At 37.9% G+C, this 17,986-nt stretch overlaps 4 protein-coding genes across 5 annotated transcripts; 1 reads left to right on the forward strand and 3 right to left on the reverse strand.

Moving 5' to 3' along the window:
* Positions 1-3,784: 3,784 nt before the first annotated feature.
* PMP22 (Peroxisomal membrane 22 kDa (Mpv17/PMP22) family protein) lies at positions 3,785-6,670 on the reverse strand. The gene is made up of 7 exons (XM_008226473.2): positions 6,336-6,670; positions 5,927-6,025; positions 5,059-5,160; positions 4,720-4,795; positions 4,375-4,445; positions 4,203-4,288; positions 3,785-4,073 (listed from the first exon to the last, which is right to left on the reverse strand). Exons 1-7 carry the CDS (start codon positions 6,405-6,407, stop codon positions 4,019-4,021), a joined length of 561 nt encoding a protein of 186 aa, XP_008224695.1. The 5' UTR covers positions 6,408-6,670; the 3' UTR covers positions 3,785-4,018.
* A 928-nt stretch (positions 6,671-7,598) lies between these two features.
* On the forward strand, positions 7,599-9,125 carry LOC103324419 (putative F-box protein At4g22030). The gene has a single exon (XM_008226472.2). It carries the CDS (start codon positions 7,708-7,710, stop codon positions 8,983-8,985), a length of 1,278 nt encoding a protein of 425 aa, XP_008224694.2. The 5' UTR covers positions 7,599-7,707; the 3' UTR covers positions 8,986-9,125.
* A 584-nt stretch (positions 9,126-9,709) lies between these two features.
* On the reverse strand, positions 9,710-12,834 carry LOC103324417 (Glycine cleavage T-protein family). 2 transcript variants are annotated; one of them, XM_008226471.3, is made up of 4 exons: positions 12,446-12,834; positions 11,211-11,785; positions 10,691-10,809; positions 9,710-10,391 (listed from the first exon to the last, which is right to left on the reverse strand). In XM_008226471.3, the coding sequence occupies exons 2-4, from the start codon at positions 11,769-11,771 to the stop codon at positions 9,845-9,847; spliced, it is 1,227 nt and encodes a 408-aa protein (XP_008224693.1). In that variant the 5' UTR covers positions 11,772-11,785; positions 12,446-12,834; the 3' UTR covers positions 9,710-9,844. The 2 variants fall into 2 exon arrangements, with proteins under 2 accessions (XP_008224693.1, XP_088903908.1); XM_089047782.1 differs by having other exon boundaries at positions 12,450-12,764.
* Positions 12,835-14,839: 2,005 nt separating this feature from the next.
* LOC103324465 (transcription repressor KAN1) lies at positions 14,840-16,481 on the reverse strand. The gene is made up of 6 exons (XM_089047986.1): positions 16,217-16,481; positions 16,046-16,122; positions 15,901-15,937; positions 15,502-15,715; positions 15,313-15,424; positions 14,840-15,189 (listed from the first exon to the last, which is right to left on the reverse strand). The coding sequence occupies exons 1-6, from the start codon at positions 16,479-16,481 to the stop codon at positions 14,938-14,940; spliced, it is 957 nt and encodes a 318-aa protein (XP_088904112.1). The 3' UTR covers positions 14,840-14,937.
* Positions 16,482-17,986: the final 1,505 nt, after the last annotated feature.

Here is a 17,986-nt window from a genome sequence, read left to right on the forward strand (position 1 = left end):
TCATGGACAACAAGAATAAATTGTCAGTCCATTTTAGTTTAATCTAGTTTATTTTTTTATATATAAATAAAATATTATGAACATGGTTTTTTAATAAACAAAACCAATTTCTTAGGCAGAAGGAATATTTGTTTTTTAAAATTAATTTTCAAAGAATCCAAAGAAATCTTCATTCCAATCCAATATTTGTCGTAAACTGTTGGTCTACATTTTAATTGATTTCTCAATTTTGGCAATGGCCTAGTAGGCCTTAGTGGCATTTCCCCTCTCATCCTATGGTGGGAAGGTCTTGTGGTTCATTCAAATGCCTCACGTGGATGAATTAAAATACATGTAAAGTGATGTACGGGTGCTTAATGTGCTCTCTATTGGTGCAAAGATGATGTGTTTTTCATCATCATAGTGGTGGCTGCTTCTTTATTTGCAATTGGCAATTCCACAGCATCTCTAAATCAGTCAAACTTACATAATCAGTTGATGAATTATATTTCTAAATCAGTCAAACTTACATAACCAGTTGATGAATTATATTTCAGAATCCTTCTTAGCGTTTAATCTTTGAACATCCTACTTTACTTTAATCTGTTATGGTAATCTTTCAAAGCCTTGCATTACAAGCATCGACTTGGGGATGCACACAATGTGTAATTAGCAAGTCATCCCAAAGTTCATTTTAGACACATCTCATACTCGTTTTGCAAAGAAAACAATGGTGAATCGGATTACGTATTTGGGGTCACGGTCAGTGTAATATTCAGCCCTCAATTCAAGGAGAGATGGCACAAGGTGGATAGATTATTCAAAGTTGCAATTCTAAATGAGTCGCTGTCCTTCATGGCTTATTTGCAACATAAGCAAAAGCTTTGTGGTTTATTATATGATATGACCCCTGCTTTGTGCTTTCAGGCTTTGAGCTGTCGCAATCACATGCAAATTGCAATGCAGGTGTGGTCTCCAACGCCGACAGGGTAAGCAATTTACAGCTTAGATTTCGAAGCGTTGCAGTTCATTGCAACAATATATAATGCAATGCAGCAGTCAATTCATACTTGCTTACCAAAAAATAATGGATAACACATTTAGTCATTTCGAATACTGTTCACAAGATCCAGCATGAAAAAAACAGGGCTTATATCTCTTTATGTAGACTTCATAATTGTTGAAGAAAGACCATCTGTACGTGGAGGGAGCACAAATTTGAGGCCAATCGAAAAATTTCCGTTGCTTCACTTTGCCTTTGGTCAGATCTTGCTTGTAAGTTTAGGAAAATTTCAGCCAGTTTGTTAATGAATCGGGAAAATTATCATCGTGGTATTCTAATCAGGTAGCAATAGAATTATAATCATCACGAGTCCAACCAGGTAGCAATAGGAATTATAATTAACACAAGAACTTTCCCTTTCCCTTTCCCTTTCTTCAATCTCCTTAGTTTGATAGGATTCCTAACTCACCCTTAATTACTAATGGATCAAGTAAATTGCCCATAAAATCTGATACATATATATAAACACAATCCTATGTAGCTTTCAATTCATCAAAAACTAATCTAGTTTTCTAGAGATATTCTCAACACTGAAAATATGAACATGTTAGCATTCTACTATGTTAGGATGATTCAGAAGTCTTTGTCGCGTGTCATCGGCTACTCCCAGTTCTTTGTCATTGATTTAATTCTCATTGGTAAGTGTTTTTAATTTGTCACTTCATGTTCATTGAATTGTTGATTATTTATTTATTTATTTATTTTGATTTTGTATTATACATCCCTCCCTTCAAAAATCCCTTAATTGTGCAGACTAGTATAAAAGCATGATATATTTTAAGTATTTATGCTAGATAACACATTTATTTCCGTAGAATGAATTGGCATGTTCTTCATTGTAGGCTAGACCAAGCTTGTTTGAAATTTCGTGATTTGTATTAATTTGAAAATTGAACTAGTATAGGAAGTTTGATTATAGTCTACGCAGAGCTAGCTAGAACCAACCAGGAACTGCCCTTGTTTGGATATGACCCAGGGCCTGCATCTGTTGTTGCTTTCAGGCTTTGAGCTGTCGCAATCACATGCAAATTGCAATGCAGGTGAATGAGGAAATCATCCAACGCCGACAGGGTAAGAACAATTTACAGCTTAGATTTCGAAGCGTTGCAGTTCATTGCAACAATATATAATGAAAACCAGCTTGATGCGGAAGCAATATTACTTCTTTGTCAAGTTGCATCAGTACTTGCTTTACGAAAAGACCGAGTTTTTGGTTGAAAATAAAATAATCCGAAAGCTTCCCTCAACCACGTGGTAGATAAAAAGAGAAGCAACACATTGAGAATTTAGTGAGAACAAAGAGAGAGAGGTTTGTTTGCAGAAGCCAATACTGATGTTGTAAGGAAACTGTCACTCATTGACAAGGTGTTGAGTTGAGGAAAACCAAAGCTTGAAGAGCCAGTTGCAGTCATATGACAACAAACTTAAACAACTAGAATATGAAGTCGAGACAGAGATAGAGGCTAATATTATTGATCTAAAGGAAGATTTAGAAGATGATATTCTTGAGTATGATCAGTTACTTGAGGAGACCAAGATCTTAAGAAGCCAATTAGAATGGGAGATTGTCACAGACTCACGAGGTAAGCCAACAAGATTAATTAAGGGGATTGCAAAACCTTTCAAGATGTTTTTTAGTTATTTACTTTCCATGGCAGTTGTTAGGGAGTTATATTTTTCAGTTTGGAAGGCTAAGGCACCGATATTAATAATGCGCCTACTCCTAACTATTGTTTTGTAAAAATATTTCATGGACAACAAGAATAAATTGTCAGTCCATTTTAGTTTAATCTAGTTTATATATATTTTTTAAAATAAAATATTATGAACGTGGTTTTTTAATAAACAAAACCAATTTCTTAGGCAGAAGGAATATTTGGTTTTTAAAATTAATTTCCAAAGAATCCGAAGAAATCTTCATTCTAATCCAATATTTATCGTAAACTGTTGGTCTACATTTTAATTGATTTCTCAATTTTAGCAATGGCCTAGTAGGCTTTAGTGGCATTTCCCCTCACATCCTATGGTGTGAAGGTCTTGTGGTTCATTCAAATGCCTCACGTGGATGAATTAAAATACATGTAAGGTGATGTACGGGTGCTTAATGTGCTCTCTATTGGTGCAAAGGTGATGTGTTTTTCATCATCATAGTGGTGGTTTCATCTTTATTTTCAATTGGCAATTCCACACTATCTCTAAATCAATCAAACTTACATAACCAATTGTTGAATTATATTTCAGAATCCTTCTTAGCGTTTAATCTTTGAACATCCTACTTTACTATAATTTGTTTTGGTAATCTTTTAAAGCCTTACATTACAAGCATCGACTTGGGGATGCACACAATGCGTAATTAGCAAGTCATCCCAACGTTCATTTTAGACACATCTCATACTCGTTTTGCAAAGGAAACAACGGTGCAAAGCGGGAACAGAGAACAGAACATGATTATGTATTCGGGGTCACGGTCAGTGTAATAAGCCCTCAATTCAAGGAGAGATGGCACAAGGTGGATAGATTATTCAAAGTTGCCATTCTATTAGAGAATGAGTCGCTGTCCTTCATGGCTTATTTGCAACATAAGCAAAAGCTTTGTGGTTTATTATATGATATGACCCCTGCTTTGTGCTTTGAGGCTTTGAGGCTTTGAGGCTTTGAGCTGTCGCAATCACATGCAAATTGCACAGGGTAAGCAATTTACAGCTTAGATTTGGAAGCGTTGCAGTTCATTGCAACAATATATAATGCAATGTAGCATGTCAATTCATACTTGCTTACCAAAAAATAATAAGCACAGATCACACATTTAGTCATTTCGAATACCGTTCACAAGATCCAGCATACATGAAAAAGGGATCCAGGGCTTATATCTGCTTTATGTAGACTTCATAATTGTTGAAGAGAGACCATCTGTGACTGGAAGTAACTTGGAGGGAGCACAAATTATCTGAGGCCAATCGAAAAATTTCCGTTGCTTCACTTAGCCTTTGGTAATGCCACAGATCTTGCTTGTAAGTTTAGGAAAATTCCCCTGAAAAAAGGAAAAAAAGCACAAGGCCAGCCAGTTTGTTAATGAATCGGGAAATATTATCAGGAACCAAAAACAACATGGATATTAATTATTATAGAGAAAAAAGGAGATTAAGCTTATAGCTTGTACCAGCCAAAAGCGACCAAGCTGTGGAAGACGACGCGTAGATGGAGAGGGACATACTGGTGATTTATCCAACCCAGAACAGGCCAGAACTGCATTTTCATCCGTCAAGGTTTAAAATGTGTTATGTTTCCTGATAAGGTGTTCCTAAAAAATCACAATGGAGACAGAATTATACCGTCCACGATGTGTATTGCACTGACGGGTAGTCCTTCTTAATTTTATTCTTTACATGCGTCCAGGGTCTTCCTGCGTTTCACATCTTTTCTTAGACAATAAGCAGCAAAGTTCACATAAGCTGTTACATTCATATCTGTCCCACATGCTAACATGACTCTTTTAGGCTGACTTTCTTTGAAAATTTCAGAGTTGTTTGACTAATAATATTATAATCTCAACGCTCAGATCTTAATTAAATTTAAGGGCTGCGAGGAACTACTGCATTCCAACTGTACTTCTCACATGCCAACATTTCAAACATAAAAAATTGATGATCACAAGTTTTGACATATTATATACTTACCCTCCACAACCAAGCCATAGTAAAGCATGAAAAGCAAGTTATTCCAAGGAGAAGATGTCAACTGTTCCACCAGCACCTGAAATAATTTAATTAGAAATTTTAGAACGACCAATAAAATCTTCTTTATGAGCACAACCTTTTTGGTTTAAGAAGAGGAAGAGATCAGAAGTTATGCCACTTAAATAACGATGGCTATAATTAATATGAAGTGTAGGAACCCATGACTCGGACTTCTGCAGCCATGTGGGGTTTCAATAGCTGGGGGAAAAGTCACTCCTTTTTACCATGGATTTCTCAATCAAAAACCAAAGCGTGTGAAGGCAAGTAGAGTAGCCTTACCTTCTTGGCTACTGTTTTTGAATCCTTCTTCCCCTTGAAAATCTTATCAAGTATTAAATGCAGGAAATGCCCAAATGGTCCCAGATAAACAGCTCCAAAAAGCTGCATGCAGAAATGCAAGGTTATAATGGACAACACATGTAATATTACTTGTACACATCAAAATTGACATATTAGCAATAGACATGTGTGCATATATAGCAAAAAAATTAAACCTTCTTTCCTTCAGCACATTAATACTTTTTAGGGCCAAGCAAATAGAGTCATGAAGATCCACCCAAACTTCTTACAGAATCTTCTCAGAAAAACAAGAACGTACATATCACCCAATAATGATTGTAATTATGACTGCATAATGAGTTTTAGTCATTATCCCTGACAACCATGCTGTATATTTTGCATTTTACTGGGATATTTTCTGTTTGCTACATTAATTTGTAAACAGGGTTAGTGATATTATCTTCTTTAACTGCATGCCTTAATCCAAAAACCCAGGTCAGGGGTCTGTGTGATATGCAGGGTGAGGTTTTAGGCATCCACCTGATTGAAGTGCCATCCAGTGTAATCATGTTCATAAGTGTTACGTTGGTCTTTCAGACCAAATCTAGCTCAGAACTTATTCTAATTAAGGTTGAGCAATGGCTATGAGTTTAGCCAAATGAAATGTGTGTGTGTGGCAATGATCAAATAGAAACAGCATCATTTAGCTACGGTAGGGAATTGGGATCTTTCCATTCATTTAGCTCAACTGCTTAGCATCCAATTATATAGAAGAAAGAATAACACAGTTGCGAGCGCATGCAAATCAAATATACAAATCCTTTATGTAATTGGAAAACCAAGAAACCAAAATAAAATGGGACCTTACCACTTTGAGAAGCAGCCGTCTTAACTGAAGTTTCTGGATGCCGGTGAGCTTCTGAGACACTATGTCACTGATCGCTGACAAAACCCCAGCTGTAATTGCCTGTTCGAAAAAGAAACGAAGGTATCACCAAAAATTCCCAATTAACAGCATTTGATGGCTAGGATAGAGAGACTAAATTAGCACAAGTACCAGTCATAATTGAGTTTAAAAGACAATATCTTTGAAAACCCAGATGAGAAAACAATCTAAAACTATAAAGAAAATCCTTTCTTTTGGCTTTCTTCCCTAAACTTTCTGGGCAACTAAGCGAGCAGGAGTTTAGACGGAAAACAGAGGAAATCAAGGTAAACCCATCACAAAATTGGACTGAAACAACAGAAGTGAGATTAACAGAGACATGGGATTTGACCTTAGTTCTGAGAGGATGATGCTGAAGCTGAAGCAAGTACTGCTGCAACCCCTTCTTTGCAATCGACCCCATGCTTTTCCTTGTTACAGAGTCTTCCAATTCTTGAGAGGAACTAACTCGTTGCGCTTTTCAGTTTGTAGTTTTGATTGAGTGAAATATCTCTAAGGCATTTAATTGTAGCTCAAGACTGTCAAGCTGAGATTTTGTTTGTATTGTATGTGTCCCTCCATGGCTGCGCCGGAGCGGAGTGCCCAATTATCAGGGGAGAGAGTATCTTTTGGGTTACTTCGCATATATTCTCCTTTTACGGTTTTTCCAATCACGGGCAAGCAGACCTTTTCTTCCTTTTAGGAACGGGTTCCGAATGTAAAGTTGGAAAATTGGAAAGTCAATTTAATCCGATCAAAATTGGAAACGCTCAAACCCTCATGGCGTCAAACCAAGCCTAAAAATGTTTTTTTTTTTTCAATTTTTTTAAAAATACAAGCAACAATCTAAATTATTCTAAATTAATCTAATTTACGGGAAAGGAGAATCAAACTTGGCTGCAATGGGGCGAACTCACCACCCTAAAAAATTTGTCTGACTTACGTATTCAAGCCTAAACCCGCTTTACCTTACAAAATTTGGTTTACTATTTTATTACATTTTGTTTTGTTATATTATGTGTGATTTGTGACAAGGAAAATTTAAAAAATAACAAAACAAAATGTAACAAAATAGTAAACCTCAACATATTTTAAAGCACTAATAGAAGCAACCGCACTATTCATTCAAGTGACAAGGATCGGAATGATACAAGTGTACCAAAAAAGAAAGACCAAATATTTAGGATATTATAATATAATGTTGAGGTTTGAAAACTAGTAGTTGGATAAATAAAAAAACTCAGTCCATCTTAAAAACCCAGTGAAGAGACCACTTCAATCAAATAGGAGGTCACAAAACTTGCAAGTTGCTAGCAGCTTATTAAATTGTTGACAAGGTGAAGTACCACGTAGGGTACCGCTACTGCATGTTTGCATGAGAGAGAGAGAGTGTGTGTGAAGCCTTGGTGGACCAAATCTTGAACAGAGAAAATTTAAAATAAGGGAATGGGTCAGGCTGCAGGTCAGCCAATGGGCTGAGTCTACTTTGCCCGTTCAAGCCGGTCAACATTTTCCAAATCTGACCTCTTCCTTTGGTTCAGTTTCAGCTGTCCTTCCCCACTATAAATAACACCGAATTGGACCTTCTATTTTCATCTCAAACTCCTCTCCTCCTACAACTACATCAACAACAACAGCAAGAAAGGCACCAAAGAGAAAAACTCAGATCCTCTCTGATTTCAATACTCTACTTCACAACCAAAGAGATCCAAGAAACAAGTTAAATGGCTTCCTTGCAAACTTCAACTCTCATTTTCTCTTCTTCTTTTTCTTCTTCATCCTGTTCTTCTTCAAGGAGATCAAATATCAATGCTGCTATCCATGTCCCCAAGCTCCCAAGAGTTCGCTTCGCAGTCCCAAAAACAGCAACAAAGCTAGTTCTTGAGGGGCTTCAATTGAGGGAACCAAAACATATCCTTGATAATGATTCATACAATAACCATTCTGCCACTCCAGCAACTCCTACAACCGCTACAACTCAGCTCTATGCAATCTTAGAAGCCGTAGCAGACAGAGTTGAGATGCACAACAACATTCGCGAGCAGCGCGACAACTGGAACACGCTTCTTCTCAACTCCATCAACATGATCACTCTCTCAGCTTCACTCATGGCTGGAATTGCAGGCACTGCAGCCGGTGCTGGAGTGTCCGTTTTGGCCTTGAACATCTCCTCCACTCTTTTGTTCTCTGCAGCCTCCGGAATGCTTCTTGTGATGAACAAGATCCAGCCTTCGCAGCTTGCTGAGGAACAGCGCAATGCCACAAGATTGTTCAAGCAGCTCCAGAGCCAAATCCAAACCATGCTTGCTCTTCATGATCCTACTGAACAAGATGTGAAGGACACTATGGAGAAGGTCTTGGCACTTGACAAAGCTTACCCACTTCCTTTGCTTGGAGCCATGCTTGAAAAGTTCCCTAAAAAATTTGAGCCAGCTGTTTGGTGGCCTAAAAATATTCAATCTCAAAAGCCAAGCAAACCCAACTCCCAGATGGGAAAGATTAATGGGTGGAGTGCTGAACTTGAAGAGGAAATGAGGGAAATTATTGAAGTGGTGAAGACGAAAGACATAGAAGACTATGAGAGACTGGGGAGCTTGGTGTTGAAGATCAACAAGATTTTGGCAATCTCAGGCCCTTTGCTAACTGGGGTTGCAGCCATTGGCTCTGCTTTTGTGGGCCATGGGTCAGCTAGTGCCATAGTGGCAGTGGCTGCAGGGTCATTGGCTAGCGCAGTTAATGCTTTTCAGCATGGTGGGCAAATTGGGATGGTGTTTGAGATGTATAGGAACTGCGCTGGCTTCTTCAACAAATTGGAGGATACAATTCAAGCCACACTTGAAGAACAAGATTTGGAAAAAAGAGAAAATGGGGAGTTGTTTGAAATGAAGGTTGCTATGCAATTGGGAAGAAGCTCGGATCAGCTTAGAGAACTTGCATTAAAATCAGCTTCATCTCGTCTCGAGGGAACATCCATAGATGAATTTGGTTGCAAGCTTTTCTAAGTAGTTCATCAAATGTTGTACAAACAGAAATAGGAAAATTCCTCTGATTCTTTGGTTCTTTTTAGAATGTAACAATAGATTCTTTGTACAATCATGTAACATAGAAGAATTAATGTTAACACAAATTTTTCACACTACAATATTCGCAGAAGAATGTGTTTGATTTTTTTGTTTCCGCATCATTTGCTGTCATGCATGACATAGAAACATTTAGTCTTTTGTTTTTTTTTTTATCTATCTAATTAAGCTTTGTTAAGTGTTCAAACAACCGTGTTCTGAGAGTCATTGACTTTTTAAACATAATTTATGTCCTTAATTTAAGAGGAGGGAGTTGTGAAGTTAGTAGTTGAACAAAATAAAGTTGTTTATAGCGTTTTGGAATATTTTTATCATCAAAACAACAAGAAACTGGTCTGGATTGGATGGCTTAGATTCACCGGAAATGTTGACTCTGAAACAATGTCTTACCATTGCATGGTTGGACTTGGCCCTGGAGTTGGGAGTCGCTCATAATAAATGGGGTAAGGGGACATTGCGGTCAATCTAATTCTCCCTAATAAATGTGTCCAGTCTTTTTCAAGGTTGTAATTTACGTCAGACTGATCTGTCCCGTCGATTATTATAACATGGTCAATCACATGTCGGTTTAAGCTATGAAAGTGTAAATATCAACAGTAAAGATCATCCAAGCTGCTAAGAGGTGGAACATAAACAACACAAGACAAAAGATAAATCCCATTCCATTCCAGATTCAGAGCAAGTGGAGAAAGGAAATTAGCATTGACAGAAACAGTCAAGTTTATCAAGAAATCAAAAGGGAAACATTAGAAAATCCCAGTGATGAAATACCGCACTTGGATTATGATGGCTTGTAGTATTTTGTAGGTACGAAAGGCATTTTTGTGACCGCTCCATCGTAGGCCTTTCCTCGGACAATAATCTTAACTTTGGTGCCAGCCTTGTGTGATCCAGATTTCACGTATCCCATGGCTATATTTTTCTTCAGGCAGGGGCTAAATCCTCCACTTGTGACTTCCCCAATGGTTTCACCTTTTTCATTTTGAATCTCGCTGTGGCTTCTAGCAGGTGGGCCTGAAGAGATGAAACCAGCACGCCGGATTGAAGGACCTTCCTCAAGTTGTTTGAGTATCAACTCAGCACCAAGAAAGCCACCTTCCGCTCTTCTCCTCTTCCCTATAGCCCATGTGAGTCCAGCCTCCACAGGTGTTACGTGTTGCTCCATATCATTGCCATACAAACACAACCCAGCTTCTAGCCGGAGACTATCACGAGCACCCAATCCTGTCAGCCTCACCTTCCCCTCAGATTTTTCCAAGATTGCTTTGGCAAGATCCACTGCATGTTCAGAAGGAACTGAAATTTCAAATCCATCTTCACCAGTGTACCTACAATGCTCAGTGAAAAGCGCAATCAAATGTCATTCATCGCTCACTCCAATAAAATAGGAGAAATGCCAAGTTGATGAAAACGGAAATAATAACATATTTGTAAACTAAACAGATATGAAAGTTGTTGACCAAAAAAAACAAACGGAAATGAAAGTTTGCAGTCTGAGGCCTGGATGCTTTGTTCAGATATCACCAAAGAAAAGCATAGAACAGAGTTAAATTGCTTCACTCATCATCTTCAATCATTTTCTTAGTAATCGCATTCACATCACACGAATGCATATGGAAGAACATACCCAGTCCTTGTGAGAAAGCAGTGCGCCCCATTGATATCCAAAATTCGGAACTCTCCAAAATACAACTTGCTCAAATCCTCTTTCGTCAAGTGTTGGAGAGTTGGAGCCGCAAGAGGTCCCTGCACAGAATAATTAATTTCCTCATTATACATTTTACTATACGAGATATTAATCAGCTATTGGAGCAAAATCAAACCATAAGAGATATTAATCAGCTATTTAAGCAAAATAAAACCATGCCCAATTGTCAGCCTGCTTCACTATTGTAAGCGCAACAGTTTTAACTGGTGAATTATTGGCCAAATCAGTCTAAGTAAGTTTCAATTGAGTTCAACAGTTCTAATTACCGTACTTAACTTAAACTTCTTTGAAATTGGTCTTTGATGTAAGAGAAAAGAAGCAGCAGTTGAATCAGACAAGTTTCAAATATGCAAAACTTGCAATCAAACAATCAGTTCTAGCAAAACGGAATATTTAGATTTAGTAGAAAGATAATAAGAATCAAAGGAAAAGGATTGACCTGGAGAGCTAGAAGAGATCTCTCATCATGGATGTGCCATGAGACATCTCCCCCTTTAGCCTTGAATGCCTTCATATGCTCTTCAATGTGAGCAAGATCTTTATCCCTACATCCAGCATTTACCACCAGGTATATATGGTCGTCAGTAACCTTGGTAATCACAGAGTCATCGATTGACCCTCCCTTCTCATTTGTAAAGACAGTGAGGGTCCCTGTTCCAGGGGCAAGTCCAGCAACATCAGCAATGACAAGCTTTTCAAGGAATGGAATGGAGTCCTTCCCCTTTAGGCTCAGCCCACACATATGGGAGACATCAAACAGGCTACCATTCTGCCTACAGTTTAGAGTGGAGTCCATGATTGAGTCCTTATACTGAATAGGCATGCCCCATCCAGCGAATGGCACCATCTTTCCGCCATTAGCAACATGGAAGTCATAGAGAACTGTCTTTTTGAGCTCAGCTTCCGAGGCAAAGTATCGGCGAGCTACAGCCTTCTTATCACCCTGAGCAACACGTCGGGTGATTGACTGGCCAAGTTGCCATAAACCCGCTCCTCTCATCTTAGCAGAAATATCTGATATGCATAATCATAGTGACTTTTAGGTCCATGTTACAAAATACAGATAGGTCTCAAACAACATAAATGATATACTATATCTTGTCCTATCACTAAGAGCTTTTCGAAATGGGGAACTAACTATTCAAGCTACATCCTCAAATCTCTCCAAGAACAATAATCAACCATAAAAAATGTTGCATCCCACTTCATATAGACTGGTTTATAGAGTTGCATTGAGACACTACCATTATCATCAAAATGAGATATAGATATATAGACTCTAAAGTCATCCAATGGTATAAAAACACAGTTGAGATGATCAAGCAGGTCCCTTTACAAACCACTGCTAAATACCACTATTAAACTATACATTTGAGAATCCACCGAGTCAAGTTAACAAATTTTAGACCACTGAAAAATGCTACTGACTCAATCAGATTCGATTATAAGAACAATCATGTTTTAACGCATTCCAATAAATCAGAGCATTATCATCATGTGGATCTCAATCATTCAGAACCATCAAAGAGTAAGCAAGCCAACCACACAGATCTCCTAATCTTACATAATTTAATCTGGAAAGGAAAACGAAAATACAAAAAGAAAAAGAGATGCTCAGGAAAACAAACCCAATGAAATGCAATTGCACATGCGAGAGAGAACGAGAAAACTCACATACGGAGACGTGGGTTGTCTCTGGTATCTGTTGTTCTTCAAATACAGGCAAATCTGAGAGCCCAAATGAGCATCTCCAAACTCAGAAAAACAGATTTAAAAAAGATGGGATTTTTATATATGTGAGTGTAAGTACGAGATACAGAGACAGATATGTTGATAAAATTTTAAGAAAAGAAAAAATGGTTGGTGGTATATAGTGGGTGGAGGAGGGTTTTCCCTTCCTAATCGAGTTCGAGACAACCAAAACACCCCATCGTTAGCGAGTGGTGATACCACTACCTGACAAAAGAACCCAATCTTCTATTCTTTGATGAAATGCTATCGCTTTCTCATTTCTCACTCCTCTTAGAAATCTTTTAGCTTTACCCAAAAATAAAAGAAATAATTTTTTTAGGGAAAAAAGTTTCAGTCTTTCACACAGTCTCAGTCACACCCAGATTCCCTTCTTGTGCATTTTGATGTATCAACGGCTGTGATGGTAGAGTCAGACACGACAGTATCTATGCCGCTCATCTCGTCCGAGGTTGACTAAAACTGTAGTAAAAGCGGGACCCACCAAGGAAGTTGTTTCGTTGGCCCTTGAATTGAGTACATAGGTATCCATATTGTGGAACTGAGGACAGGTGATCGCCTAACGACCAAAGTTGGTGAGGGCAGGGACATTCTGGACACCAATGGCAAGAGATTAGTAGTTGAGATGGGGATATGTTTTTGCTTAAGTTTGGGATGAAAGAATAAGCACATCCCAATGTTTTTTGGATATCAAATATATGTTGGTGTTTCTTTCTTTTTTTCATTTTATTTTTCTGAATATTAGATCTCATTTTAAATTCTGATAATAAAAAAAATATATCTCATTTTGAATCTTTGAACATGGTCCTGGATTGTGGTTAGCCCACTACTACAGTATAGTCCAAAAAAGCCCGGTACAATATTAGTCTCCTCCTGTATCCAATCCAACATTGGGCTAATAGAGTCCCATGGACCATATCTCCATCAATTTCTTACACAAGCGATACTGAAGAGCGGAAATTCAAAAACAGAACTTCCGATGCAGAGGTAATAACTCTTAATTATTTGAGCTACAAACTCCTTACTGTCTCACCATCCATTTCTACTTAAGAATCAATATCAAATCAGTATTGTCACTAATAATAATAAGAACAGAGAGGGAGAATAAATCAAAAGAGAACATTTAAATTGGGTAGCTTTTAATTATTCCATAGATCTAGTAGTACATCGACCACATGATAGTACAAAGTAACTATATAGCTAGCTAGCCAGCTACTATATATATATATATATATATATATATATATTAATACATGGGTTGCAGCCACAAGTTGAGAACCGGTGGAAGAATTAGTGCATACATATATAGAACACTCAAGGCGATCCACCACCAGCTCCTTGCCCTTCAACTGCAGACCCAGCCCCAGCTCCGGCTGCTGCATCAGATCCAGATCCAGCTCCAGCTCCAGTGCTAGTGCCAGATTCAGAACCGGAACTAGAACCGGAACTGGAACCCGACCCACTTTGACTCCCAAACCCACCAACATTACCACCATAGCCTACTCCACTTCCGAAGTCACCACCAAAACCTATGCCTTTACCTAATCCATATCCATAACCTGGAAACTTGTGATGGAAAAATGCATATGTCTTGGCCTCCTTAAAAGCACCAGCACCCTTTTTGCTCACATCCTCATTAACCATCCTGGCATATGTAGTGCCACTGATGAATATAAGCGCACCAACAAGCACAAACACCAAAACCTTAGTAGAGCTAGCCATCAGGAATCTATATATAAATAGATATTCTTCTTCTTATGTGAGAGAATATTTAAGCCAAAGATTTGTGATATTCGATTTGGGACATTTGGCTCTTCGGGACAAACGCTCCAATATATAGATGAAAGAACAAGAGTAGAGAAGCTGGTAGGTTGAAATTAGGGAAGATATATATATCCCACTTCATGTACATGAGTAACCTATATTTGTAGTTTTATCACGAAACATAAACATTCCCTTAATTGCTTTGTTTTTGCATGAAGTCAACTCATCTCTAACTGGCTTGGTTGAGAGAGAGGTTGAGAGAGAAGAGAGAACTACTTTCTAAAGTCAAATCACACACATTTTTCATCACAAGAGAAAATTTAAAATATATTCCTTACATATATATATCACACACACGTTGCTCAAAAGTCGGAAGAAAAATCACATGACATTTTTGTGACCAAGTTAATTGATAACAGTATTTTATAGTATTTTATATGTCACGCTATTTACATTTTTTTTTTGTCACTCGTACTTTGGAGAGCCTTATTTGTTAATTGTTATTGGATGAGTTTAATTTTATAGATTCACGTAGCAAGTAGTTCATATGTATAACTAGATATTGGAGGAGAATATTGCAAAATAAAAAAAGAGGGCACTTTTTTATGAAGTTTCCACATGGTCTCTATCGATTATGTGCATGAATATATAGTCTAAGTACTGAGAGTAAGCTCAAGAGAGACATCATTCATATCTGAATTCCCAGCAGCTTTGCTGAGCCTCAACAGCTCATGAGAAGCTTTCGGTGACGAGTTGAGTGATAGAGACATTCTTGCATCATTATTAGAAACTACTCTCATGCTACTTTCACTTTCTTCACATAATAATACATCTTCAAATTCTTTATGATTGCTCTTGCAACCTGCACTCACTAGCGACACAGCTTTTCCTTGATCATTGCTCTCCTGAAAAGTCATACGTAATTATATATGGAATATATTTGCACAAATATATAAAATAGCTGTTTGAGCCCAGAGAGACATAGCAGCTACAGAGAGAGAGAGAGAGAGAGAGAGAGAGAGTGGTACTTGTGCATCAGTGCATCTTTTGAGTAGATCCTTGAATATGATGAAGGAATTTGGATTCTGCTCCCTCGTCACTTTTTTCTCAATCCACATGGCTTGCTTCGTCTCATCTTTCCTGTAAAAATTAAGACCACATAAGTATAATTAAGGGAAATTATAGAGGGAGATAATATAATTAATTCAGAAATGAACCATTTTGGCAGTGGGCTGGTAGTGTTGAGATCAAGCTGTTCAATGTAGCAAGTTTGATTGCTTTGGGAGGGTCCATAGTTGTACATGTTTTGCATCCCATCGTTGCTTTGAAAATAACGAGGTTGATTGCTATTGATTGGTTTCAATAAGTTTGAGTTGTTTGGGTGCTCCAAGGCCTGGAACATACCATTCCTTTTTGCTGCCATAGCCGCTGCTGCAACAAAATATTATGTTCAATTCAATTATTATTAGCTAGAGCTTTATAAAGAATTACAGAGTCTCCTTAGCTTCCTTCAAAAGATGAAAAATTACAAAAGCATGGACCAAAAGTTTTCTTTCAAATTAGTCAAAGGGGGCATGCATGAGTTCATGAATAGAATATGCTCTGTACATGTGTACCTTGGATGCCTTGTTCATGCTTCATGCTCCTGTACATCTGTCCGTCACAAACCTCAACGTGAGAAAGAATGAACAAAAATAAAAATAATTAAAAAGCAAAAAAAAAGAAGGGGGATTTGAATTAATTAATCATCAGATTAATTACCTGAAGATGGCTTTTAACGTGAGATATGGTAAGGCCCTTCACATTCATGATCTGTAAAACCATCTTTGGAGTAGCTCCTGTAATTTTAATTAAGAACAATAAATCATATATTAATTATTATGTGAATGATATATATATATTATTTAACTAAGAGAGATGGAATTTAATTACTTTGTTCGCCGCCAAGCCTTTCGACTGCATGCACAAAACAGTGGTGAAGATCAGGTGTCCAACGGAGGCGAGGCATTTTCGAGCGAACATAAGGTCTCACCGGAGTTGACGACGACGACGGCGATTTCTGCAGGCCGCTTCTCTGATGATGATCAGCGGCAGCTAGCAAATGATGGTATAATACCAACCTCTGTCCAGCTTGATGATCGTCATCATCGCCATTGTCAACACAGGAAGATGGAGACCCCTTGAGAGAGCTCTTCATTGCCTAACTTGTTTGAGAGAGAGAGAGAGAGAGAGTGATGATATATATCAGATGAGGCCTCTGCACTGCAGGGGCTCAGCAAATTGAAAGAGAATAAATACAGAGATGACCAGTTGGTGAGAATTGTGTCCTTTAGCGGCAGCCTTTTTTTTTCTCAGGCTCAAAGGGATACTTAATTTTTAGTCCTTGGAGTTTCAATTGGGAAAAAGAAAAAAACTTTGGGACACACCCCACCCCACCCCCGCAGAATTTCAGTCCTGCGCAGAGGTTGTGTGGTTTTATGTTCAAAAATGCCTTCATGATTGGGTGAAAATGGAAAAACCCAACCCAAGCCATATATATTTTTATTACTGCTATATTTATTTTAGTATAGATTTTTATTACTGCTATACTGGGTTAAAAAAAAGAAAAAAAAGAAAAGAAGAAGAGATGATGTATTAAAAAGATTAAACAGGAATTATTAAAAAGTAGAGTGAGGTCAAGTCAATGTATAATTATTAATTAATATAATATAAATATTTTTTAAAAAAATATTTGTTGGGAGTCAATAGATGTGAAATAGTATGGGAATCAGCAAAGCAAACGTACGTTATAACAAGATAAATAAATAGGTTTGACAAGAAAACAAAGGAAAGGCAAACGTACGTTATATGATGAGCTGAGCAAGTTGCATGTCCTAAAGGAAACATACCAAAATAAGCAAGTTGCAAGTTGCATTGCCATCCAATCAAATAAATATATTTTCAAACCTGCTCCCTTCGCTCACTCCTCACTCTCACAGTCTCACTCTCCTCACCGGTCAAGCTCATTCCCTAATTCCAGCCGAAAAGACTTTTCACTCCTCCCTCATAAGTCACACATACAATTAAATTAACTAATGGATGACTCAAAGTCGCGTCTCTCATCACAATTCTGAAACGCAAGCAAGAAACAAACCCCGTTCAAAAGGGAAGTTATATCCGTATTACTCTATAATTTCTCCAAATCCCGACACATGCAAGCAATGGATGAGCACAATGAGGGAAGTGTGTGTTTGCAGATTTTGAAACGTAGACATGCTTCGCATGTCGGGCATTGCAGGCTGAGAGACACGTCGGGGATGAAAACGTCATTCACATTGGTGGGATGGGAATTTGGATGGAAGTTTCCTAATTAATTGATTTAATTTAATTCATGTGGACAAGACCAAAATGGCTGAAACCAAGTTCATGACATAAGCGGAACGTGGCCTCCATGGCCATGCCGTTTCAGTAACAGATCCAAAGTCGGAGAGGCGGTTTTGAATTGGAAGAATATTCTCTCTTTCTTCTCTCTGTGTGTCTGTCTCTGAGTCTTGAGTCTGTGTGGCATGCATTGGCAGAAGAAGCATAGGAGACGACAAGTGTTGTGTGACGTCGTAAGCAAAGCTTGTGGTATTTTTATATTGTATAATGATGGTGGAATGGAATGAATGAGAAAGTAGCAAAGCCAAACTTGTCATACAGCCAGGAAGCACAAAGCATAAC

The sequence above is a fragment of the Prunus mume genome, linkage group LG3, assembly GCF_029339155.1.
Source record: "Prunus mume cultivar Tortuosa linkage group LG3, ASM2933915v1, whole genome shotgun sequence".
Classification (NCBI taxonomy): domain Eukaryota; kingdom Viridiplantae; phylum Streptophyta; class Magnoliopsida; order Rosales; family Rosaceae; genus Prunus; species Prunus mume.